Here is a 26,287-nt window from a genome sequence, read left to right on the forward strand (position 1 = left end):
CAGGGGCAGACCAGGGCTGCGGAGAGGCTTTGATATCAGGGCTTGTATTCACAGACAGGGCAGGCCAGGGCTGTGGAAAGGGGTCAGTATCATGGCTTGTATTCACAGACCGGGGCAGACCAGGGCTGAGCAGAGGGGTCAGTATCGGGGCTTGTATTCACAGACAAGGGCAACCCAGGGCTGTGGAGAGGGATCAGTATCTGGGCTTGTATTCACAGACAGGGGCAGACCAGGGCTGAGGAGAGGTGTCAGTATCATGTCTTGTATTCACAGACCAGGGCTGTGGAGAGGGGTTCATATCAGGGCTTGTATTCACAGACAGAGGCAGCCCGGGGCTGTGGAGAGGGGTCAGTATCATGGCTTGTATTCACAGAGAGGGGCAGACCAGGGCTGAGGAGAGGGGTCAGTATCATGGCTTGTATTCACAGACAGGGGCAGACCAGGGCTGAGGAGAGGGGTCAGTATCTTGGCTTGTATTCACATAGGCAGACCAGGGCTGTGGAGAGGGGTCAGTATCTGGGCTTGTATTCACAGACAAGGGCAGGCCAGGGCTGAGGAGAGGGGTCAGTATAGGGGCTTATATTGACAGACAGGGGCAGACCAGGGCTGAGGAGAGGGGTCAGTATAGGGGCTTATATTCACAGGCAGGGGCAGACCAGGGCTGTGGAGAGGCTTTGATATCAGGGCTTGTATTCACAGACAGGGCAGGCCAGGGCTGAGGAGAGGGGTCAGTATCTGGGCTTGTATTCACAGACCGGGGCAGACCAGGGCTGAGGAGAGGGGTCAGTATAGGGGCTTATATTCACAGGCAGGGGCAGACCAGGGCTGTGGAGAGGCTTTGATATCAGGGCTTGTATTCACAGACAGGGCAGGCCAGGGCTGAGGAGAGGGGTCAGTATCGGGGCTTGTATTCACAGACAGGGCAGGCCAGGGCTGTGGAGAGGGGTCAGTATCATGGCTTGTATTCACAGACAGGGGCAGACCAGGGCTGGGGTGAGGGGTTCTTATCAGGGCTTGGATTCAAGACAGGGGCAGACCAGGGCTGTGGAGAGGGGTCAGTATCATGGCTTGTATTCACAGACGGGGGCAGGCCAGGGCTGGGGAGAGGGGTTCATATCAGGGCTTGTATTCACAGACAGAGCCAGACCAGGGCTGAGCAGAGGGGTCAGTATCTGGGCCTTTATTCACAGACAGAGGCAGGCCAGGGCTGAGGAGAGGGGTCAGTATCTGGGCTTGTATTCACAGACAGTGGCAGGCCAGGGCTGGGGAGAGGGGTACATATCATGGCTTGTATTCACAGACCGGGGCAGACCAGGGCTGAGCAGAGGGGTCAGTATCGGGGCTTGTATTCACAGACAGGGGCAGGCCAGGGCTGAGAGGGGTCAGTATCAGGTCTTGTATTCACAGACCAGGGTACACCAGGGCTGTGGAGAGGGGTTCATATCAGGGCTTGTATTCACAGGCAGGGGCAGACCAGGGCTGTGGAGGGATTCATATCAGGGCTTGTAGCACAGACAGCAGCAGACCTGGGCTGAGGAGAGGTGTCAGTATCGGGGCTTGTATTCACAGACAGGGGCAGACCAGGGCTGTGGAGGGATTTATATCAGGGCTTGGATTCATAGACCGGGGCAGACCAGGGCTGAGGAGAGGGTCAGTATCAGGTCTTGTATTCACAGACAGGGGCATACCAGGGCCGTGGTCAGTATCGGGGCTTGTATTCACAGACAGGGGCAGTCCAGGTCTGAGGAGAGGGGTCAGTATCGAGGCTTGTATTCACAGACAGGGGCAGACCAGGGCTGTGGAGAGGGGTTCATATCAGGGCTTGGATTCACAGACAGGGGCAGACCGGGGCTTAAGAGAGGGGTTCATATCTGGGCTTGTATTCACAGACAGGGGCAGACCAGGGCTAGGGGAGAGGTTCATATCAGGGCTTGTAGCACAGACAGCGGCAGACCTGGGCTGAGGAGAGGTGTCAGTATCTGGGCTTGTATTCACAGACAGGGGCAGACCAGGGCTGGGGAGAGGGGTTCATATCAGGGCTTGGATTCACAGACAGGGGCAGACCGGGGCTTAAGAGAGGGGTTCATAGCAGGGCTTGGATTCATAGACAGGGGCAGACCAGGGCTGAGGAGAGGGGTCAGTATCAGGTCTTGTATTCACAGACAGGGGCAACCAGGGTTTAGGAGAGGGGTTCATATCAGGGCGTGTAGCACAGACAGGGGCAGACCTTGGCTGAGGAGAGGGGTCAGTATCGAGGCTTGGGCAGACCAGGGCTGTGGAGAGGGGTTCATATCAGGGCTTGGATTCACAGACAGGGGCAGACCGGGGCTTAAGAGAGGGGTTCGTAGCAGGGCTTGGATTCATAGACAGGGGAAGACCAGGGCTGAGGAGAGTGGTCTGTATTGGGGCTTGGATTCATAGACAGGGGCAGACCAGGGCTGAGGAGAGTGGTCTGTATTGGGGCTTGGATTCACAGACAGGGGCAGACCAGGGCTGGGGAGAGGGGTTCATATCAGGGCTTGGATTCACAGACCGGGGCAGACCAGGGCTGGGGAGAGGGGTCAATATCGAGGCTTGTATTCACAGACAGGGGCAGACCAGGGTTTAGGAGAGGGGTTCATATCAGGGCGTGTAGCACAGACAGGGGCAGACCTGGGCTGAGGAGAGGGGTCAGTATCGAGGCTTGGGCAGACCAGGGCTGTGGAGAGGGGTTCATATCAGGGCTTGGATTCACAGACAGGGGCAGACCGGGGCTTAAGAGAGGGGTTCGTAGCAGGGCTTGGATTCATAGACAGGGGAAGACCAGGGCTGAGGAGAGTGGTCTGTATTGGGGCTTGGATTCATAGACAGGGGCAGACCAGGGCTGAGGAGAGTGGTCTGTATTGGGGCTTGGATTCACAGACAGGGGCAGACCAGGGCTGGGGAGAGGGGTTCATATCAGGGCTTGGATTCACAGACCGGGGCAGACCAGGGCTGGGGAGAGGGGTTCATATCAGGTCTTGGATTCATAGACAGGGGCAGACCAGGGCTGCGGAGAGGGGTCAGTATCTGGGCTTGTATTCACAGACCGGGGCAGACCAGGACTGAGGAGAGGGGTCTGTATTGGGGCTTGGATTCACAGACAGGGGCAGACCAGGGCTGTGGAGAGGGGTTCATATCAGGGCTTGGATTCACAGACAGGGGCAGACCAGGCCTGTGGAGAGGGGTCAGTATCATGGCTTGTATTCACAGACAGGGGCAGACCAGGGCTGAGGAGAGTGGTCTGTATTGGGGCTTGTATTCACAGACAGGGGCAGACCAGGGCTGTGGAGAGGGGTTCATATCAGGGCTTGTATTCACAAACAGGGGCAGGCCAGGGCTAAGGGAGGGGTTCATATCTGGGCTTGGATTCACAGACAGGGGCTGACCGGGGGTTAAGAGAGGGGTTCATATCTGGGCTTGGATTCATAGACTGGGGCAGACCAGGGCTGAGGAGAGGGGTCAGTATCAGGTCTTGTATTCAGAGACAGGTCCTTAAGAGAGGGGTTCATATCAGGGCTTCGATTCATAGACTGGGGCAGACCAGTGCTGCAGAGAGGTGCCCATTGTAGGGCTTAGATGTACACAAGCACGGACAGACTGGGGCTGCGGAGAGGGGCGCCGTGGAAACGGGTCTGTAACAGGGCTTGGATTCACAGACAGGGGCTGTGGAGAAGCGTCCTCATAACCGGGCTCGCGTTCAGCGACAGGGCCAGACCGGGGCTATGGAAACATATTCTCCTTTGAGGCAGGAACAGCTGGGGCTGCGGATAGTTATTCTTGAAACAGGAATGTTCTTACAGCAGGGCTGACATCCGGCGAGGGGGGTGTCACGCTTTAGCCCGCCCAAATAACCACAGGACGCAGAGCTGTAACAGGGGCAACCTTCTTTATTCCCTGCCAGCTAGTTACTGGCTCACAACCTAATAGCTCCTCCTTTTCCTGTCCCTCATTGCTCCTCCTCATTGCCTGACCTGTCTCACTGGACAGTCAGGCATGACGACACGACATCTCCCCCTTTTGTTCAAAGAAGTGGTGCTACATTTCTTCGACGAGTCGCCGTGGTTTCCTCACCAGGCGTTTGGGGCGAGTCTCTCTCTCTGGCGTGTGTCGACGTCGCTCTGGACTGTTGGCCGATCTCGGCTGCTGATAATGGTGGATCTCAGTGTTGTCGTTTTGACTGGTAGAGTCACTGGACGTGTGGCCCGACGATGATTCATGCATCTTCACTGGATAGTGTCTTTTGAAGTGAGATATGTTTCTCGTTATTTGCTTGTGATCAGCTTTGGCTGTGATCATGGTTCCTTTCCTCTTGTGAACTTGTAAGGGAAGGTTCAGGTATCGGCTATCTGCTTTTGTTCGCCGGTCTCCTCTCACTATGACCCAGTCGCCTTCGCGGATATCAGCTTCTTTGGCGTGCCGGCGACTGTCTGCATAGGTCTTCATTTTCTGTTTCTTATTCCTGTCAATGTCGACTAGTGTTTCGTGGTCCACAGTGACGGTCCTTGATTGAGGCCTGGTGTCTACCATGGGCACTCTTGTTCTCGGTGTCCTCCCAGCATTATTGTGGCTGGACATTGATTCGTGGTGTTGTGGGGGGTGGTCCGGTAGGCCCTTAGTACTTCGTTCAGAGTTTGTTGGACATCTCGACGTGTTATCTCTGCTTGTTGGATGGCTTTCTTTAAAGTACCCATAAATCTCTCCACCATACCATTTGCTTGCGGCCACAGTGGAGTTATTTTGTGATGTTTGAAGTCGAGATGCTTCGCGAATTCCGCAAACTCATGGCCATTGAATGGAGGCCCGTTGTCGGACTTGACTCTTGCGGGGACGCCCCATGCAGCAAAGATGTCGTCCAGTACAGGAATGACAGCAGTTGCTCTGGTGGATGCTATCATGTGTGCGAAGGGAAATCTTGAATATTCATCCATGACAACCATGATGTATTGTCCAGACTGAAGCGGTCCAAAGAAGTCGACCGCTACTTGCTTCCACACTTCATCTGGCAGTTCGGACATTTGAAGAGGTGCTGGTGGTTCCTCACGACTCACTAGTTGGCACGTCATGCAGTCTTTTAAGGTTGTCTCTACCATGGAGTCGAGAGAGGGGAACCAGACCCGTTCTCTCAAAGTTTTCTTTGTGGCATTCAGGCCTCTGTGTCCTTCGTGGGCTAGATTAATGATGCCTTGTCGCAGGTTATGAGGAATCACGATCCTTCCCCCTCGCAAAAGAAGACCATTATCACTGATGGACAACTCCTCACGAACGCGGTGGAACGCTGTGAGGTCGTGCAGTGGAGGATCTGATCCAGGCGCGGTGTTCAGTGCGTTGCGCCAGGAGTTGTTGCGCACGTGGGTCATGACAGTTTGAATCAGTGGATCGGAGGCAGATGCAGTTTGAATAGTTTCCAGAGGAACTGCAGGCGGACAAGCTGCGTCAATGACGAAATGGATGTAGTCGTCTGCCAGCGATTCAGGTTTAGTGGCACTCGGCAACGGGTGGCGGGACATATAGTCCGCGGGGTTTTCAGCTTTGCCTGGTTTGTGAACAATTGTGAACACATAGTCTTGGAGTCTCAAACCCCAGCGTGCGATGCGAGGTGGCATCTTGGCGTTGGGATTGCCAAAGATTGTAAGGAGAGCTTGATGATCCGTAATGATGGTGAAATGTTTTCCGTATACAAACAGGTGAAAGTGTTCGCACGCCCACACCACAGCCAAGCTTTCCTTCTCCGGTTGGGAGTAAGCTCTTTCCGTGTCCGTGAGGCTGCGACTTGCATAAGCAATGATGTGTCGTTGATCGGAATGGTCACGGTATTGGGCAAGAATGGCCCCCAGGCCCACCGGACTGGCGTCAACAGTGATCTCTGTCCTTTTATTCGTGTCAAAGTATGCTAGGTTAGTGGCAGACCCCACCGCTTGTTTTATTTCTTCGAAGGCTTTGGCACACGCTCGTGACCACTCAAAGGGTTGTCCTTGACGTGTCAGTTCTCGGAGCGGGTAGCTGATGGTGGCGTAGTCGCGGATGTATCGCGCGCAGTAGCTCGCCATTCCTAGAAGGAGCGGAGATCACTTACATCATGGGGTGTCGGAGTGTCAGCAAGTGCGGCTACCTTGTCGGGATCTGGTGTCATGCCTTCACTTGAAAAGGTATGTCCATAGAACTTGAGGGTGCTTTTGTGGAATTCGCACTTCTCGGCATTCAGTGTCAAGTTTGCTTGCAGTAGCGCGTGGCACACTCTATCCAGCGCGGTGTCATGTTCAACTTGATCTTTGCCGAACACCAGCAGGTCGTCGCTGTAGTTGAAGGAGTTCGGGATCCCTTGTATGACCTTCCGGATGGTTTCCTGGAATATTTCGGCGGCTGATGAAATGCCGAAATTCAGGCGCTTGTATCGAAATAAGCCTTGATGCGTGGTAAATGTCGTGATATAGCGCGATTGTTCGTGGAGCTCCAGCTGGTGGTAACCTTTGTTCAGGTCAAGTTTGGAGAAGATGGTAGCACCATTTAATTTTGTGATCATATCACTGATATGAGGCCCTGGGTGTCGCTCCCGTTCGATGGCGGTGTTGGGCGCTCTCATGTCCACGCATAGCCGGACTTTATTGTCTTGTCCTTTCTTCGGGACCACCACGACTGGTGATACCCAGGGAGTGGGTCCGGAAGTGCGTTCTATGATGTCTGATTGTAGAAGGTCTTGTAGCTCGTCATCAACGGCCTGTTGCAGGTGGAAGGGCACCTTCCTGTGATGCTGTGCGATAGGTGTGATGTTTTCGTTGATGTGGAGTTTTACTTTGATATGGTTCAGTTTACCTAGACCTTTGAAAAGTTTGGGGAATTTGGCCACGATGTCAGGGGCGTCTTCTGTCATGTATAGCAGCTCCACCAGCTTCAGTCGTTCCGCCGTTGGCAGACTGAGCAAACAGTCGGCGAAGTCTGGTCCTTCTACAACGTGGACGTATGCAGGAATTTTTCTGTTTTTGAAAGTCAGTGTGGTGTGAAACCGGCCAAGGCATGGTAATGGCTTCCGGCACATCCATGTGAAAATGCGGACTGCCGCTGGCTCTAGTTTGGGTCGGTTCTTCATCTTCTGGTATTCTAGCGCACATATGTAATTCAACGAGGCACCTGAGTCCAGGACAAATTTCGCTGGATGGTCTCCTATCAGGATGTCCAGTTTTGGGTATCGTTTGAGTCGATCTGGATCAGCCACCATGCATATGTATTCGTCACTGTCCTGCATGGTTGTTGACGAATCAAATACTCTACAGACGTATTCGTCACTGTCTTGTGACACTGTGGTGAGTGCTGATGAGCTGTTGGATGAAGAGCGGTGAGCCCGTGACCTCGTGGAGTGATGACGGGAACGAGGCGCACTTGTGGATCGGCTGTGGCGCTGGTGAGAATATGTCGAGCGGGTGCTGGAGCTTGATGAGTCTGACGAGCGGCTCTCTCTTCTCGTTACAGCACGGGCATGGTGCCGGGTGTCAGATCGTGGAGTGGGTGACCTTCGGGCAGATTGTCTGGCCTGACAGGCTATCTCAAAGTGGTTGTCTTTTCCGCATCGGTGACATCGTTGGCCGATGGCCGGACACTGCCCTGAGTGAGGGTAATCCTGACCGCATCGGTAACAGGCAGGTGCAGGTTTGGTGTGTTTGGTATGTCGTGAGTCTCGGCGGGGCGATGATTTCCGAGAGCTGCGGTGATGCTTGCTTGTCCTATGCGCACTCGACCCTGGGCGGATGTTTGTGCGCGACTGTATTCGGAAAACCTGCTCTTTGTGGTCTTTGTCTTTGTGTTCAGGCTTGTGCGTTTCCATCCTCTTAGCATGATCTTCTGCTTGGTCGTTAATCCTTGTAAGTTCTTCGATTTGTTCCAGTGTGTAGGACTTCTTTAGGAGGCGTCTTCGTAGCGATTCTGAGCGGCAACCATCAATGATTCGTAGCCGTAATGCATCTTCCGTCTTGAAGTTTTCGAAATCACAGTGACGCGTCATCCTTTTGATGCGTGTGATAAAATCACCCATGCACTCTCCTTTCTCTTGAGACGCTAGGTTGAATACATAGCGTTCATAATCGACGTTGCGCTTGTGCAGGAACCGTCGGTCAAGGGCAGCTTTCACTTCGTCATAGGTGGCTGTGGCAACGTTGGGCATTTCTTTGATTATTTGTGCTATTTCTTGGCCAGCAAGATTCCGTAGCGCAACCAGCTTGCGTTTGGAGTCTTGTACAAGAGACCCTTCCATGTAATCTTCAAAGTCCTCGCTCCAGGTTTTCCATGCAGGGCCCATGGTGTTGCCAGGCGTCAGCACTAGCGGCTGTGGCTGTCGCATGAAAGGTGCTCCTATGGACGCTATTTGAGGCATCGCCGTCGTGGTGGGTTGCGTGGGTGCACCTCCGGTCGAGGACGTACTTTGAGCATCAGTATCAGACATGGTGGCACTGTATATTAGGTATTTGCGCTTCTTGTCAGCAGTATTCTCTTGTTCTTGTATGCTTTAGTAATATTTATGAGTATTTCAGCTTATGATAGGCTTCTGCCGCTCCTGCGTGAGGTACTTGGCCGTGTTCCCGCCTTTTTAAGTGTTTAAGTCACTTGCCTGACTTTAAAATGGCCGCCGTGTGGGACTCAGTAGTCTGTTGAGGGCTTGCCTGACTCTAAAATGGCCGCCGTATGAGACGCGTGGGTCTATTGGGGGCTGGCGCCTGACTCCAACATGGCCGCCATGTTCCCCGGCTCTCAGCAGTCTCAAGCGCACGTGCAGACCCGCTCTGGCTTGTCTAGCGGTCGCGTGTGCTGGGGACTCACCCTCGCCGTCTTCAGGCCTCGCAGGGATGCAGGGACATCGCGCTCACCTCAGCGCTGCTCGGCTGGGCTCTCCACGTCTTGCGGTCCACAGTCCTCACGGGGGGCAGGTACTGGCGCGCCTCACGTCGCTTGGCAGGCTCTTCACTTCTCCGCAGTTGGGCACTAGCACACAGGTACACCCTCGCGCGCTCTCGCATGCTCCGTTCGTCCGTGAGCCAGGATCCGCCGCAGGCGTCGTTCTGTTGCACGCTCTTTCTGGCGCTGCTGGCTGGTCGTTGGGGCCGGTACTCGGCTGGGCTGCGCGACGTTGTGTGGGGCTTGGCTCATCCCACCCTAGTCGCCATTGTCACGCTTTAGCCCGCCCAAATAACCACAGGACGCAGAGCTGTAACAGGGGCAACCTTCTTTATTCCCTGCCAGCTAGTTACTGGCTCACAACCTAATAGCTCCTCCTTTTCCTGTCCCTCATTGCTCCTCCTCATTGCCTGACCTGTCTCACTGGACAGTCAGGCATGACGACACGACAGGGGGCTGGACGATGCGGCGGAGGAGGCATCTTACATTATGAATACTACCGCAGGGGCGTATTCTCAAACAGAATGGCTGACGTCGTGCAGACGTCTTAATATAACAGAGGTAATATCCACCAACGGGGGAGTGCTCGTCTATTGGGAATGCCGTGTTACAATGCTTGCATTCACAGACAGGGACGGGCTGCGGTTGTCGAGGTGTGAACTGTTTCTCATGCCCGGCCTTACGTTCACAGTTAAAGGGCTCGCTCCCAGCCTGTGTATGTCTACCGACAAGCACAGACCTATGCGGAGAAGTGTTCCTCTACTGGCACTGTTCTGGGACTCCGCCTTTCATCCACTGTCAGGGACAGGCTGTGGAGAGCTGCTGTTCTCACAGCAGGCAGGGTATGCATCCTGGGTCTTTGCAGATGTGGTCTCATGACAGGGAAGGTTTACATCCAGCGAGGGGGGCAGGCTGGAGACCGGAGGGGGTGGGGGGCTCTTATATTGTGAATGTTCTAGTAGCAGGCTCACACCTCCAGAGTCCAGACAAGGCAGGAGGAGACGGCTGTAGAGAGATGATCCTATATTGGAAATGTTATACGAGACCTTACTTTTATTGAGAGTAACAGACATGGGTTGTGGAGAGGTGTCTTAATGTGGCTAGTGATATAAGACGGATTACTTCCAGGGGACAGACAGGCTGGGGCTGTGGAAAGATGTTCTTATGTGTCTTATTAAATGAATTACTTGCAGGGGACAGGCTGGGGCTGTGGAGAGATGTCCCTGTATGTCCAATAATAAAACAGGAATCCCTTGCGGATGAGAGGAAAGGGCTGTGGGGTGAGATATGTTCCCACCGGAGTGGAGGCGCTACGGTTTTGGGGCAATGCCCTAGCAGAGGAATGTTCTAACAGGAATCACTTCCACGGGGAAGGACCGCGGAGAGATGTCCTCAGCGGGAGACGCTGTCCATGAATCGTTTCCATAGGGGAGGCCAGTCTGGCTGTGGAGAGGTGTACATTGAGGCGGAGTGGCATATCCTTAACAGGCCTTTAACAGTAGGGCTCACTCTCATATGGCCGCCCTACCACTGCCAGTAGACTGCCCCCCAACAGGCTGTGCTACCAGGCACCTTTGTGGCAACAACAAGTTCACCAAAGGCGTTGAGCCCCAGAATCCTAGAAAGAGACACCAAAGTCTCTAGCCACATGAAGCAGCTACCCTTCATGGGGTTGTACGACATTACAACGCATGGTTTTACCACGCATGCCTTTACATCGCAGTTTTTACAATGCATGCTGTTACAACGCATAGCGTTAAGGGGTGCTGGATAGTGAATAGTTTAATTTACTATTCCAACTCCAGTCCCCGTGGATAGTAGGGAAGGTGTTGGATAGTAAATTAAATCTATTCCCTATCCTAGAGCTCCCTCCAGCGATATGCGTTGTAACGACATGCGTTGTAACAGTTGCGTCGTAAAGGCACTGCGTGGTAAAATTTGCGTTGTAAAGGATGTTTACCCTTCATGGATAGCCGAGCCTGACTGGATTGAGGGGTGGGTTCAAGCATTGATGCTTAAAGGTCATGAACTGAGTGTCAAATGCAAAAACAACAGGTGATGGACAGAATGCATGACAATGTCATATATTCACCCCAGTACAGAGATCTGGGCCTAAATCCATCGTTTTTTTGCACTCCACACCGCCCCAGTTCAGACATGGCCATATGCAAATCAGCCTTGACCCTGTGCCTCGTGGGAACTGTCCAGCTCGAACTGCCAAGCCATGTCTTCCCTGGACCGGAATCAAGCATCCTAGGACCGGTTTCTGGCTATCAGCCGTCATCAGCCAGGATAGCTTGATTCCAGTGGTGTGGAGAGCACAGGACTCACGTCTGAGCATACCCGTCCCACTCGGGGTGACAAATGCAAAAACAACAGGTGATAGACAGAATGCAGAACAATGTCTTACATTCACCCCAGTACAGAGATCTGGGCCTAATCCATCGTTTTTTGGCACTCCACACCACCCCAGTTCAGACATGGCCATATGCAAATCAGCCTTGACCTTGTGCCTAATGGGAACAGTCCAGCCCGAACTGCCAAGCCATGTCTTCCCTGGACCGGAATCAAGCATCACAGGAACTGTGTGTGCCGGCTGGCCCAGGTCGTGCCAAGCACCCACGTGCACAGACCGGGCCTCGTGGCCCTCATAGCCCGCCTGTCTGCCCCATGCACTTCAGAGGTGCCTCAAGAGGGTATGTGGAAACGCAAACAAGCAAGGGCTCTGCTGGAAAAAAGCCACTGCGCTCCCCCCCTAGCTGTGAGCTGCCCCCACACTTAGCTGGGAGCACACCTCACCCCCACACACGCACACTTAGCTGTGAGCACCCCCCTCCACAAACACACACTTAGCTGTGAGCACCCCTCCCCCTCACACACACACACACTTAGCTGTGAGCACCCCCCTCCACAAACACACACTTAGCTGTGAGCACCCCAACACACACACACACACACACACACTTAGCTGTGAACAGCCGTCAGTCCGTGTCACACTGGAACACTGTACAATGCCCGCATCACCGCAGGTGACACCGGACAGCGCCCAGTGATGGGTGTGTCCATGCCGCCTTCAGTGCCCCTGACGTTTACCCGGGTCCAATAATACAGACACATGAGCATGAAATGAAAAACAAATAACAGATTAAGTATGGCCTCGGGATACTCCCCCTCATTCCATTCCGGTTTCGCAGTAGAGGCATCATCTCACATGCAGAAGAAAGGTCTGTCTTTGCGCACCGCAAACCTGCATAAGATAAAAGCATTCTCCACGCGCACTACTGCTCGCTGTGCGTCAGTTGCACTAGAAGGCCGTGCACTGCGCCTGTCGCTTCCTGTCCTCGCTCCGACATTTCCCATTCAATCATTGCCCTCTTTGCTGTGACTACCAGCCAGAGGAGAGATTTACACAAGTGGACACACGACCACAGGGCAACGGACTCGGGCCAACAAATTGTATGAGGTCGGCCAGTGGTCTCGCGCTGGCGAGGATTTGGTGCGACCTGACCACCGAGCACACTCCTAATTGTGACTGAAAAGTGATCAGTGAACAACTCACTCTTAATAATGAGCCCACTTTTAGTATTGAACTCGTCCCTGCCCCTGATCCCAAACTCTTCTAACTATAGCGCCGAAATAATATTGCGTAGCGGTGCGCTACACACGTGTTGCCTACCTGACCACCTCCAAAATCGTTTTTGATGTTTCACTTTGACATCGGTTCCACTGCTGGAACAGGCCACCTCTCGCCCCGCCCCCGTGCTTTCAGGCACCTTTAAACACACTCCATACACCTCATCACGGCGGAAGCCTGACAGTGGCCTCTGTGTCCGCCCACGCACTGCCGCGTCAACCGGCTTCCTGCGAATAGTCGTGATGAGGACTGGAGAAAGAAATCTGTGCGTCAGCTCGGGGGTGGACGAGGGACGGCGCTTCTTCGCTGTAAGGTGTTTCCAGTATTTCTCAATGCGTCTGGGCTCTCAGTGTCTGACATTCTTAGGGGGTGAAGGGCGCTTCTGACGCTTCCGCCTGAGGGTCTCAACCTCCCGCCGCCCCTAAGAGCGAGTGTACACGCAGAGAAGCGCATGCGCGTTGGGGGTGCGTGTTGGTGCACAAAAGGCCTGAGCGTCTCTACTGCGAGAATGAGTGTGTTAGCGGCTGTAGTCACTGGTGAACATGCCTGTGTGTTTGGCAATATCTATGTGATGTACCGGAGACCCCTGGACCTGATTCGCACACTGCATTTTGTATTCCTTAAAGCAGTGCTGTCGTGTTAATACAAAATGCGTTTCATTAACTTACGAACGGAGGTCTCCACTACCTATGTTTTGGTGGGAAATGTATTGCGGTTTAGGCTGGGAGTAAGTCGAGCTCCAGGAACTTACTATAACACCCTGTACGAAATGATAATAAATAAATTACATGATTTTGACTTTTAAATTACATTTCTATAAAATTGTTTTTAGTGTTAAAAAAGTGACAATAAATGAAAAAATTGAATCTTTTTTAGATTTTCAAAAATGATTACTTATTTTTTTAATTAAACCCCTAAATTAACCCTTTAATACAAATGTGACATTATTTTAAATTAATATAAAACGCATAATTATTACTAACATTTAATAAATATTGTGAGTGCATATATTGTCTTGCGAGTGCCACTACTTTCCTGTAAGAAATTAGTTGGAACGAAAACGGACGCACTATTTTCTGACAAGCTAACTTTAAAATAGTTTTCCTCATAACTTTGAAACTGATTGGATGTTGACTATCTTTATTTTTCTTCCAACAGTTTTAAGGGTGTGCGGAACACCTCAATTCATGTGCAAACGTACACAAATAAAATTATGGGAACAATGGGTATATATTTTCTAAAAATATAAGAAAAGAAAATCTATGCAGAGTCCCACACACTTAGTCATGATGCATCTTCCCTCCACAATGGTAATATAGTTGGTTATTTAGCTGCGTGGGTGAGTGCGCATGGGTGCCATGTGTATATGAGCAGGGCACAAGTTGGGGGTGCACGCCAGGTAGCCGGCGTCTACACACTAGTTTTACAGGGTAAGCGCCATCTACCCTGCAAAGAAGATGGCTCCCACTCAAATACGCTGAGCTTGTCCCGGTGTAATTTTCAGACACTGGGACACGTTCAGCTGTACCTGCATGTTGTCTGCATTCCATTCCCACTAGCAACATGCAGGCTGGGAGGGGGCTTTTTTATTTTCACCTCCAGCTGGGCCAAATATAAATGGTTGAAGTTAAGGGGCCGTCAGGCCTTCTTTTGTTCCAATACGACCTCTTACCTAGCTGCATACAATAAAAATCTGTCATCTGCATGTTACATGATGTGCTTTGCAGGAGACACATTAGCCTTCAATACTACTTTGACTCAAATCTGGGACTAGGCAAAACACAGACCTCGCCAGAAAAAGCATTAACATCCATACGTATTTTACCATTATTATTATTCCCTGAGATTTACTGGGCACACAAAGATCTCTGCAGCAGGTGCCTCGACCTCATAAGATGTTTTAAAAATCAGACTTTGCAACCTATTAAGCAAAACAGATCTACTGCTATTTTTCTTCTTCTTGCCAATTTCTTTGTGGGAGAGTTAGAAAAAAAAGTATTAGTTGATGCCCAGATTTTACATCGTTTGCTCCACTTTTTTTGCTCAACCCTGACGCAAAAATCTAATTTGTTAAATCTCTTACTTCGCTTAAATATACTCACGATAGGCCTGCTAAACACGTGTGGGGTCTTAATAGCTGGTGTCACTTCTTGTGATGTCACTTCCGGTAATGTCACGTGCCATGACTTCATGTGTGTGACCTCACGCGCCATGTCACTGGCATGCTGCCTACCTTGGTTAGTCCCCCACTTCTGTTTTTAGCACTTATACCCTGTATATGAGTACGTGCTCGCGTAAGAATGTGCGCGTGCCTCCTGCCTGTGCTGTTCCCGCTTGCCCTGGTGCCGGGTAGGAAGTCCCCAGTGCGGTCGGGCAGGACCGGGCCTGCCTTCCTCGAGGAAGCCCCGGAGCGAGGTGGTGGCGGGCAGGCGGGCGGGGCACCACCTGCCTCCCATGATCCAGTGGCTTCTGAGGAAGCCAGCGAGGGAGGGGAGCGGCTTGGCTGCCAGCCAGCCGTGAGCTGTCACTTCACCATGACGAAAATACAAAACAAAGGGCTTCCAAGTGGAAAGCGTGAAGCAGGCGGCGGCGGAGGCGCTCTGGAGGTAGGCATGCCAGCACCCCGCTCGCCCTCCGTGGAGCAGGCTTCCTTCTCTGTGGGGCTGCACCCCTTTCTTTCAGCCCGGGGTCTTGGGAAAGGCTTATTTTGGTATAGGTAGATCGCCCGCGCCTGAAGCCACCCCCTTTCACATGCGCCCCTTGCGGTTGTCTTGTGACCTTCTTATGCCCACGCTGCCACTGATGGCTGGACGCCTCACGTCTGCGCTGCCTGAGTTTACCCTCAGACATGCGGTGTCAGTGCCACCTTCGGTGTGGGCGTTGGTGACCCAGGCCGTCCCGTCCTAGTGTTCAGCGCGGTGCATATACACAGCGTCTTGTTGCTGATGTTTGAATAAGTCTCGCTTAGATCGCCAGGTGATGTTTGATGAAAACAGAGACAGGCTGCGCTCTTCAACATGCTTGCTCGCGCCTTCATAGGTTTGCTCGTGTTCTATTTCTACCAACTACCATCATATATATTCAACGCCTAGTCGGGGGGAGTAAGCCCTAAATACATACAATTACAATATATAATAGTTGCCCTCGGCCTGTCACAATTTTTGGTCGCTCCCACCCTGTCATATGTAATGTTTGCTTGCCCTGTCGTCATAAATAATGTTTGCTTGCGCTCTGTCGTATGTTTGCTTGAGCCATATCATATTTATTTTTTCTAGTTTTTTCGTCACTTCCGCTCTGTTGTTATATGTAATGTATGCCATGTTTCTCTCTCTCTCTCTCTCTCTACGTTACATGTAATTCGTGCTGTGTTTTCATCTATTATGTTTGCTCGCGCTCTATCATATGTCATTTTTGCGCATGCTGTATTCATATGTTTGCCCAATGCTCTGTTGTCATGTTTGCTTACAGTGTTGTCGATGTATGCTAGCACAGTTTCGTCATATGTAATAGTTGCTTACCGTCTGTCGTCATTTCTTGTTAACTTGTGTTGTGTTTTCATATATAAGGTTTGCTGGCGCTCTCTCGTTATATGTAATTTTTGTTCGTGCTCTGTCGTCATAAGTAATGTTTGCTTGCGCTCTGTCATATGTTTGCTTGTGCCATACATATAATGTTTATTTTATTGCTAGTATTTTTGTCACTTGCGCGCTGTCGTGCTCCGTCTTATGTAGTCTCGCTCACACTGTCGTTATATGTTTACTTATGGTGTTGTCATGTTTGTCTTCACACTATTGTGAGATGTTTGATCGCACTCTGTCGTCAGTTGTTTCCATATCTTAGTTGTCAGCTCACATATTAATCACAATCTTAAATCTGTCACATTTAGAAGCAGGCCTTCTCTGAAACCTTCAACTCTTACAAATAGGGGCTAGCACTACACCCTAGCCTTTCACACCTAAGTCCCGACGGCCTTGCCCAGCCCCAGATCACCCCACCAGGTGCATGATCCACCTTTGAACACCGATGCACTGTTTAGAACCGGAAATGGCTCCTCGCTCCTATCACAGTGGTGCATTTGTTTAAATTCAGTTGACCCCTGGCAATCAGGGTCGAGTTCATCCATTTAGAACTTTAGGGCAGACAAACCTGGTTGCCTTATGTGGTAAAGAGGCCATCCGGTTAATGTCACACTAGGTCTGAAACCCAAGACATCTCCAAGCAGATGAACTTTATGGAAGGCAAGTTGTTAGTGATTGTTAGCGATGCAGGATTGGATAAAGTGAAGTGTAACTTTCTCTACACTGAATGGACCCTAGATGGCACAAAGCCACTAAATTGGCTTTTTAAAATTCAGCACATAATTGTTTTTAGCACGCAAAGGTGGCGTCATGTCCATGAGAGGTATGACCTAAGTCCCTAGAAGTGAACAGACCTCTTATACCTTCTGATCTCTCTGTAGATACACCAGGCACACTTTAACCACTTGCATGTCTTTCTCATGGGGAGGGGGCCGACTGCGAGAGGGCCTCAGGGGTGTTAGCCAGGTGGGGGTGTTACCCCTCATGCCTGGATACAGCAGACTATGCTGTACTCTAGACCTTGTGAACTGTTGGGCAGCCTCCATGCTGTCAGCTGGGCGCCAGAGAAATGGGACACCAGAGAAATGACGCCCTTTGATTGCCTCCTGCAGGTGGAAGGCTATGGCCTCTGTGGAGCACATCAGGAATTCCACCTTATCTGCTGCCTGCAGGTAATATGTTGAAAATGAGTGAGCCTGGCAGGAAAAATATAAATGTTGGTGTAGTCTGACATGCTTCGAGCTCAGGACCTTTGGTCGGTCTCACACTTTGCCTCTTGACCGCTGCCTCTGGCTGCTACAACCTGCTCTGCATCTGAAAAATCCACCCCACACTGTAAAGAGCCGCTTAGAGGCACACACGACCAGCATTCTTAATGATTGAAATATCCTCCTCTTAGCATCCCTCCTAACTTCACTGCTGCTTCCAACCCCAGGAAATGGTGCTCCGGTTTGTCACATGTTTCATGGTTATCCTATGGAGAGGATGCAGGCTGACCCCTATCTAATTTCCTCATCCTTTAATGGCCTCACCCCTCCATTCCCCGTATTGATAATCTCCTAGCAACAACAGTTGACATTTATTGTCTTTTCCACACGAAGATCATCTCTCGGGCTAACAAAATGGCCTTGTCCGTCCCTAGCATGCCCTGACTGTCTTATGGTAGACCCAAAAGGATTTGTCCCTATGTAACATGTACTCACCCTCTTCCAGCATGCCCTTAGCCAACCACTCCATTTGCAAATGTTAGTCAGCCTCATGCTACCCCCTAACCCCTTCACCACCTCCAGGTTAGATCATGTCGCTTAGTAACACCTCTCAACTTTAGAACTGCCCCATATCCTAGAGTTCCTTTTGCCATGTCCATTCCCAGACATTCCTCAAACATTTCCAACTTGAGATTTCAGCTTCCCTCACCACGGTGCTGATGTCACAGGCATCCTTTGCGCAGACTGTGCCTACTTCCTGTCCCACCCAGGCCTATATAAACAATGATCTTGCATCTGCTCTAAGCATCTTGTTCTCTATAACTTCATAGGATATCTCTGCAATTTCTATCCCGGCTGTCAAGCACTAATAACTGGCCAATGACCTGTTCTGCTGTTTCGGCAAGACTCAAAGCGCATTATATACTGTTTTTTGTGCACTGAAGTTACTTTTTATAAAGAGCTGCGGACGGTTTTCTTTTCGATGAAGACTCCATTAGAGACTTAAGGCCTCAAAAGAGGCTTCTACACTTCGAGAAACATGTCTTGTAAACTTTTCTGAAGTAAACGAATTATCAAAACAAGATTTGATGCAGGTTCACTGCAGCATATTTCTTATGACTAAAATTGCCAGCTTTTGCTACTGTGATTTGTGTGTTGCTTTGCCTTCGAAACTGCTCTTAAGCCTTCAATACCCGTCGCAGTCACCTCAGTGAACCTGCTTGTTTACTTCCTGTTCTCCTTTTTTGCAGGCCTACTCCCAGGATGCCTACCTGAAGGGGAACGACCCCTACACTGGCGGAGCCCAGTCCATCCCAGAGCCGCCACCAGTCTGTTATCCCCGGAAGTCCTCCTTGTTTCAAGGCAGGACCCCAGGCCACGAACCCATGGTGGCTGAAACTTTCCTGGGACAACGGGCTGACAGTAGGTCCCACTGGTCTGGTTCCTCTGGGCCTTCCACACCCCGCAACACAAGCTCCATCACAAGCCCTACTCTGAGCACCTGGAGCGATCTTCGAGCAGAGACTGTGAGGGAACTTGGGAGTAACCCTTCGAGCCCGGCACATCGGACAGAGGAGATCCAGTATGGAATGACCCATCAAAGGACTTCTACGCCCCCTGGCAGAGCTGTTCCCCTTCCTGTCCCTTCTCAACGTTATCCTACCAGTAGCTGCCAAGCTTCTCTCACCTCCTCTTCTTTTTCTGACAGATATGGGAGTTCTGTACCTTCCTCCACGACCAATCACAGCTGCTACGGGGTTCCAAAACATTTCCCAGACCGCCCAGCACGTGCTGGTTTCAAGGACCCCCGAGATGCAGGTGTCATTTCCTCCAGTGCCAGTCGGCCCTCCTGGGACTGTTTAGGCAGTCCCAAAGCAATCTCCAGGTTAGAATGTCAGCAGGCCCTTTCTAACTGGATGTCCAACCAAGTGCCAAGGAGAAGCTCCTCAGAGGAGCGACGCTATGGCATGCCACGCTACAGAAGTGTCTCCCAAGACAGGCTGGGAGATGCACCCATGCACCATGCATGGCCACACAGTGCCTCCCAGGACACTTTGCTTCAGCCAAACCATGACAGCTGGGGCTTCAGGACACGGTCGGATAATTACCTGGCCAAGTACGGACGCTCTGTGGAAACCCTGGAACAGAGCGCCCTAATATCCCCCATATTTGATAGGTGTGCGTGGCCTCCAAGTCGTTTTTACAGAACTGGTCCACCGAGTGGATCAGGCCAACCCACCAGACAACTGCCTAGCCATCCAGGTTCCTTCTCCTCTTCGTCCAGAGAGACCCCTAGCCATGTGCCGAAGCATCCTTCACAACCAAACCTTCAAAACGTTGATGACTCTGGCTATATTGGCTACAGGAGCTATAGCCCATCATTCCAGCGTAGGACTGAGCTACTTCATGCCTTTTCTTTTCGGGAACCGGGTTTCAGTGGCCTTCCAACATTTAACCTCCCTCACAGCAAAGGAACTTCACATGCACCATACCTAGACAGGTCTGTTCCTTGGTCTTCCTCTCCAGTGACTGGCTCAGCCCCAGCAGAGTCACCATTGGGTGTTGGATCAGACATACCCAAGGACCAAAGAATGGCCAGCCAAGAAATGAACCTTAAGTCACCTGAGCAGTTAACTCCTCTTTCAGCAGAGGTTGGGCATGTGGAGCAGGAGGTGGAGGAGAGGAGAGAGGAGGTGGTCCTCAGGCAGAAGCCACCCACTGGCCGCAAGGCTCCGCAGCCCATGAGGCAGATGAACTTTGTCTTTCCTGAGGACGTGAGTGAAACAAAAGACCTTCCAGAGCCCACTGTGAGCAGCAAAGGGGAGAAGAGTGGAGAGCGTCTCAGCCGCCGGGTGGCACCGCTGGCAGCATCTGAAGACTCTCTGGCTTCCATTCCTTTCATCGGTAAGCTGGTACAAAGGGGGGCTCAGAAGGAAGGATCATAAAGGCTGAGGAGATGTGTTAGTTGTGTGTGTCTTGGGGGGCAAAGGTAGAGGTGTAATAGGGAGCAGGGTAGAGGGATAATGTTGTTGTAACTTTCATAAGAAATCCTCCAGGTGTGCTCTGTGGCTGTCCTCAGAATATGCATTGTTGATTTCAGCCCGCACTTTAAAACAAGCATTGACAAAGCCAGTAGTTCTTGCATTTGAGAGGTGTTGGATCTGCCAATGCCTTTTGTTCATTTTGTACAGCATAGGCATTACTGATGCTGTACAGCATGAACAAAAAACAAAAAAGGCGTAGTGATGCGGACCCGTTAGAAGTGTCATTTACTATGCAAGTATGTGTCCGTTTGTATGTGCATGACGCTGCACCATTTTTTAAATGTATCGATCCAGGATGGATAGTTAAATAAAAAATCTGAAGGTCTTTAAGATATTCCTAAATCTTTGATTGTTCGGCAGCCCTGGCTGACTCATTGATTGTGCGTGTGGTCTGAATATGGTGTGCTCATGCTCTGTGTCTGTATCATTGTCAGAGTCTTGTACTGTACCTGTCTTGATGAAGAAAGTAGCATAAAACGCCCTTCAGATCTAGCTGAAATCCTCTTGGTGAGATCCATCACCTCCTGAACAGCTGCAGTTACCGCAGCTGATCCACCATGTCTCCATGGTAGTAGAGTGGGGATGGAGTATATGCTTTACTCTGCTCTGGCGATGGAATTAGGTTCTCACGCTATGATGAAGTCCCGACAGGCTCTGGAAAGGTCTGCGTTTTCAACCAGGTAGTGTACAAAACTTCAACTTGATCCGCTTCCTGGATCTTATCAGCCTATGCTTCGGTGTGCTGCTTCTACTTGGTCTGGCTGTCTCGGAATGCTGCATGGTACGCTTCAGTACTTGTAGCATGAACCTGGCTGAGAAACAGAAGAGTGCTGTCATGCCAGAGGCATGTGCTGTTCTACCTTAGACCTAATTTCAAGGACAAGCGGCTCAGGAACTATATAAGGTGCTGGTCTTCTCAGTGAGCCTCTGCCGCTTATCCCAATTGAAGCTTAAGTAGGAAGAAACCGCACGGTCTTGAGGCACCTCTACAAAGCAAAACAGTAGTGAGAGAGACTGCATTCCCGCTGGTCCTCTTCAGCTAAGATGAATGGCTTTAGCATCCCGTCCTTTTGCCTGTGGGTGGGTGATGTTGAGTGAGTGAGCTCTGTTGGTATTATTTCTCCTTTGGAATCCCTGTTAAAACAATCCAACGCATTTTCACTCTGAGGCTGCCTTTTGGTGTTGTGTGCAAGATACCTGCATAGCGTTATAACTCCATAGGACTATGAGAGAGAATATGAGAGGGCCGAGTTTAAATAAGGACATGGTGTTTGTAGAGCGCTAAGGGATCAACAGAGAGACATAAATAGACATTCAGTTTTCTTGCAATAGCTTCTGTTTTTGATTTCTTTTTTGTAGCTATGTTGGAAGGTTTTGTTCCACTTCAAAAATGTTGCAGTGTGCAGATCTAAAATAGATTCCAGCTCCCGAAATTATTGTTAGAAGTAGCTTTGTTGCTCAACACAACATTCTGCATAGAGCGTACCTCAAGCCTGTGTGCTTGCATAGAATATACAATATATATACTAAAGGATGCCCCCTTCTCACACAACTTGCAGTATTACTTTAACAAAGACCGAATAAACACATTCATTGAATCCGGTCTGGTATGTTTATTTATACCTTCTACTCATTTGTTTTTTAGAAACATATACAAAACATATATTTACAACAACTCAATAACTCAAAAACATCCAACAAAACAACAAAAACAATTCATCATTGTGAAATTCGTGCAATTCACTAAATCAATGATATGATTCCAATTCTTAAACAGAAAACCATTTTGTAACAAGAGCTACAATGTCCATTTCGTTCAATCAAAAGGGCATAAAATGCGTTGCTTGGCTCTTGTAGATGTGCCGGATTCAATGAATGTGTTTATTCGGTCTTTGTTAAAGTAATACTGCAAGTTGTGTGAGAAGGGGGCATCCTTTAGTATATATATTGTATAAATGGTCCAGCCCTCCCTCAGCCCCGCCAAGGACCTAACTCCTCTTTGTGCGCTGCATAGAATATACAGCACTGCACCAACTTGTCCCTGATATGGCTCCCAAAATGCTGATATGGCCCACATGTTTTGGACATGCTCAGAGTCAGTGTCGCTGTGGACGGCAGTCACAGATGTCCTGGCAACCATCACGGAGAGCAAAAACATATACATTATGGAAGCAGGTTTATTGGGGCTGAACAGGCGTAGGAAGGCGAGGAGCACCTCTAACTGATTTACAAGGCCAATCCACATCCCTTATCCTACTCGACCTCTCCGCAGCCTTCGACACAGTCTTTCACTGCACCCTCGCAGCCAGACTCCACGACAACGGAATACAGGGAACTGCCCTCGACTGGCTCCGCTCCTTCCTCGCCGGCAGAATCCAAAGGATCAGACTCCCGCCTTTCCTCTCCGAACCCACACTGATCAACTGCGGAGTACCACAAGCATCCTCGCTTTGTCCCACACTCTTCAACATCTACATGGCCCCGCTCGCCGCCATCCTCAAACAGCATGGGCTCAGCATTGTATCCTACGCCGACGACACCCAGCTCATCCTCTACCTCACGAAAGACCCCGAAACCACCGGACTCGGCTTCCAAGAAGGAATTAAAGGAATTGCAGCTTGGATGAACAGCAGCTGTGAAGGAATTAAAGGCATTGCAGCTTGGATGAACAGCAGCTGTCTGAAACTCAACTCGGAGAAGACAAAATTCCTAGTTCTGAGACCCTCCCCCTCTGCATGGGACAACTCCTGGTGGCCCTCCGTCCTCGGAGACCCCCAATCCCACGGACCATGCCCGGAACCTCAGCATCATATTTGACTCCTTCCTCACCATGACCCGCCAGATCAACACCGTCCCCTCCCCTCCACCCGCTTCAACACCCTCTGCAAGACCTTTGAGTGGATCCCCCACGAAGCCAGAAAAACTGTCACCCACACATGCATAATAAGCAGCCGGGACTACGGAAGCGCCCTATACGCTGGAATAAAAAAATTCCTGCTACACAAACTCCAGACCATCCAGAACCCCGCGGCCAGACTCGTCCTCAGAATCCCACGGCATGAGCACATCACCCAACAACTTCAAGACCTCCACTGGCTCCCTGTTGAGAAGAAAGTAACCTACAAGCTCCTCACCCACGCCTACAAATCCCTCCACAACACTGGACCCAAATTCCTCAACAAAAGAGTCTCTTTCCACGTACCAATTAGAAACCTCCTCTCCACCGAACTTTCCCTTGTAGAAACCCCACGCATCTGCAGAACAAGAGCAGGTGGAAGAGCCTTCTCCTACTGCATCACAGTCAAAGCCTGGAACGAGCTCCCAGTCATCATCAGACGCTCCCCTACTATGCACACCTTCAGGAAGAGCCTCAAGACCTGGCTCTTCTGCTGAACCGGAACTATCCGTCTCCCCTTCTCCCCACCAGTGCCTTGAGACCCTCACGGGTGAGAAGCGTGATTTAAACCCCCTGATTGATTGACTTCTAGCAGCTCCTCTGGTCTGAGGATTAGACACTGCCCCAACATTCAAGTGTCCCTACCTGTTCCCATCCACCTGCTCCTGAGGTCTGAGGATAAGACAAGGGACCACAGCACAAAGTGTCCACAGCAGCACAGGCTGTTTGGGAATGTGCAGCTTTCCTTCAGGACAAACAAACATTAGCTCTAACTGGACTTTGGCAGATATCTTCCTTCTAGACTCTGTCTCATCTGAGCGTTTCGATACAGGCCCCTTGATGTGACCTGCCCTGGAACAGACTAGCAATGCTGCACCTTGTTTTCCTTTCAAACCCTTCCCAATGCATTAGTGAGGAAGATCAGTGAAAAAAACTTATTGTTGATTGTCTGGATTAAGATGAGACACTGTTATTTACTTTGGGCTGCATTCAGTCTGTTGCTTTGTTTCTCGCGGCGTCAATGCAGACAGGGACCAGCTTTATGAAAAGAAATGATAGCACTGCCACAAATAGGATAAATCCAGAAAGCAACCCATAGTATGGATCATCATTGTGGCTCAGCAATGCCAAGGGGCACCATGTACCCGCAATCACTCCATGAATAACACCACTGAGCATGTGATCTGATGTGTTCAGCTGCCTTCATTACGGCTAGTGCTAATATGGTCTGATACTGCCTAAACCCCCTCCCCTTTATGACCAAGGACTCTTGGGGAGGGGACCCTCCCAGCTCGCCGCACCTGTTTCCCCCTTGGCAAACAATGCAAACACCACAACTGTTTGGATTAGGGGTTGGAGCTACCCCGGTCGTATTTTATTACATAAAATATTCAAAACATTGAAATTCTTATTATTTACAATATGCACAATAATGCAGAAAGTCCTATACATTGATAGGTACAAGACGTCAATTGGCTAACCTTAACATGCTTCTAGTACATAGCCATTCCTATCGTAATCTAAGCGATGAAGATATTCTCTTTCTGTGTATCCCTGTTAGAGCTTACGGCAAGGTCAATGACTGGCGGCCCCAGATCCTGATCAAACTAGGTCCCAACCTCCTACCGGAGTGACCTTGCACAGGGGGCCCAGCTTACCGGATGGAACTACTCCCAATGGGGAGCAGATATAATCTTGCATTGGGGAGTCTCAAATGGGCCCAACCGAACTTCCTTCTCAATTTTTGCTGCCACCACCCCTTCATTAGCCCTGACCGATAGCTAATTCTGGCAATGCGACATCCCCACGTAACCAGACGCGGGGATCCTGAAGCCATCCCTGAAACCTTCCAGCAAAATTCTAGCAGACTTGGGCTAATTGTAACTGTTCAACCATGGTATCAAAGCACTTGTTGTAATGGGAGATCTAGCCTTACCGAGGGACACACTCTCAGTCCTGCGTCTTGCCTCCCTTGTCCTTTGTTTTCTTAGAGCATTTGGACATTAGGTGCATGTTTGAATTTGCATGTGCCAGTTGCTCTATTACACGAGCGCCTGTTGAAATCCCAATACGCCCCCTTACTTTTTCCTCTGCCCCCGAGCTGCCTGGGGGGCCTGCACAAAATTACTGACCCCGAAAGGTGTCTTGAGACTGACCCCGGGTGGTGTCCTGTGGACCACTTCTGAAATGTGTTAGATATATGATCATGTCAATCAGAGTCCAGCCCAGTGCCGGGTCAACTGCCTTAGCTCTTCTAAAATCCTTGTCATAATCTTTCCATCCATTACCTCCATTAGTGCCATGCGCACAAGTAATTCTATTCTGGCAGCAAGCCATCTCTGAGCCAAGACCTGGGAAACGCTCACACATTATTGACGTGAAAACAGTAAAATCTTTGATCCAATTCACCAACGTCTCCTTGACCCTAAACTTCAACAACATATTATCCCACTCTCTTGGGTGCGTCCATCCCTTATTCGCTTTGGCCTCCTCCCTTTCTGCCTCATCTAGCAGCATGGAAAACATATTCACACAAGAGCCCTTCCATATCTTTTCCTTAGTTTCTTGAGACACATGTCACCCTAATTGCTCTCTAACGGAGCGAACTTCACCTAAACCCGAAGGTGGCAAGGTTTGCAGCATACCTGTAGGCGCTGTCTCTGCTGGCTTCGTTGCTGCTGCATCTGATGGCGTGGTGGCTGCAGGCGGGACTCCTCCACTCCCCATTGGCCCCCATCGCACCACCCGCTGGTACAGCTAGCCAGTCTCCGGGCTTACCCGCATCTAACTGTGCCACTATCTTTCTGGCCTTCTCCAATGCATTCTCCCCGCTACCCGTCGCCCCTGCTGCCAGGGACCAGTTACCCACTTTTTCTAGCCAATGGACTACTGCTGCTAGACTAGATAGCCAATCGGGCTGGACCGGCGTGCTCCCGGATGGGCCCACGTCATGGGGACCTGTGGGGTGTCCCCCGTTGCTCCCAGCTGCCCTTCAGTGGGGAGAGGGGCCCCCGATGTACTTGGCT

At 50.7% G+C, this 26,287-nt stretch overlaps 1 protein-coding gene across 5 annotated transcripts in view; it reads left to right on the top strand.

Annotated features, from left to right (window-relative positions):
* ARHGAP23 (Rho GTPase activating protein 23) overlaps positions 1–26,287 on the top strand; it is a 606,970-nt gene that overhangs the window by 499,778 nt on the left and 80,905 nt on the right. For all 5 annotated transcript variants that reach the window (XM_078645608.1, XM_078645607.1, XM_078645609.1 and 2 more), the window contains one exon: positions 18,572–20,225. In XM_078645608.1, coding sequence (XP_078501734.1) covers positions 18,572–20,225 — 1,654 coding nt within the window. The remainder of the gene's footprint in view (positions 1–18,571; positions 20,226–26,287) is intronic.

The sequence above is a fragment of the Lissotriton helveticus genome, chromosome 5_1 (assembly GCF_964261635.1).
Source record: "Lissotriton helveticus chromosome 5_1, aLisHel1.1, whole genome shotgun sequence".
Taxonomy (NCBI): domain Eukaryota; kingdom Metazoa; phylum Chordata; class Amphibia; order Caudata; family Salamandridae; genus Lissotriton; species Lissotriton helveticus.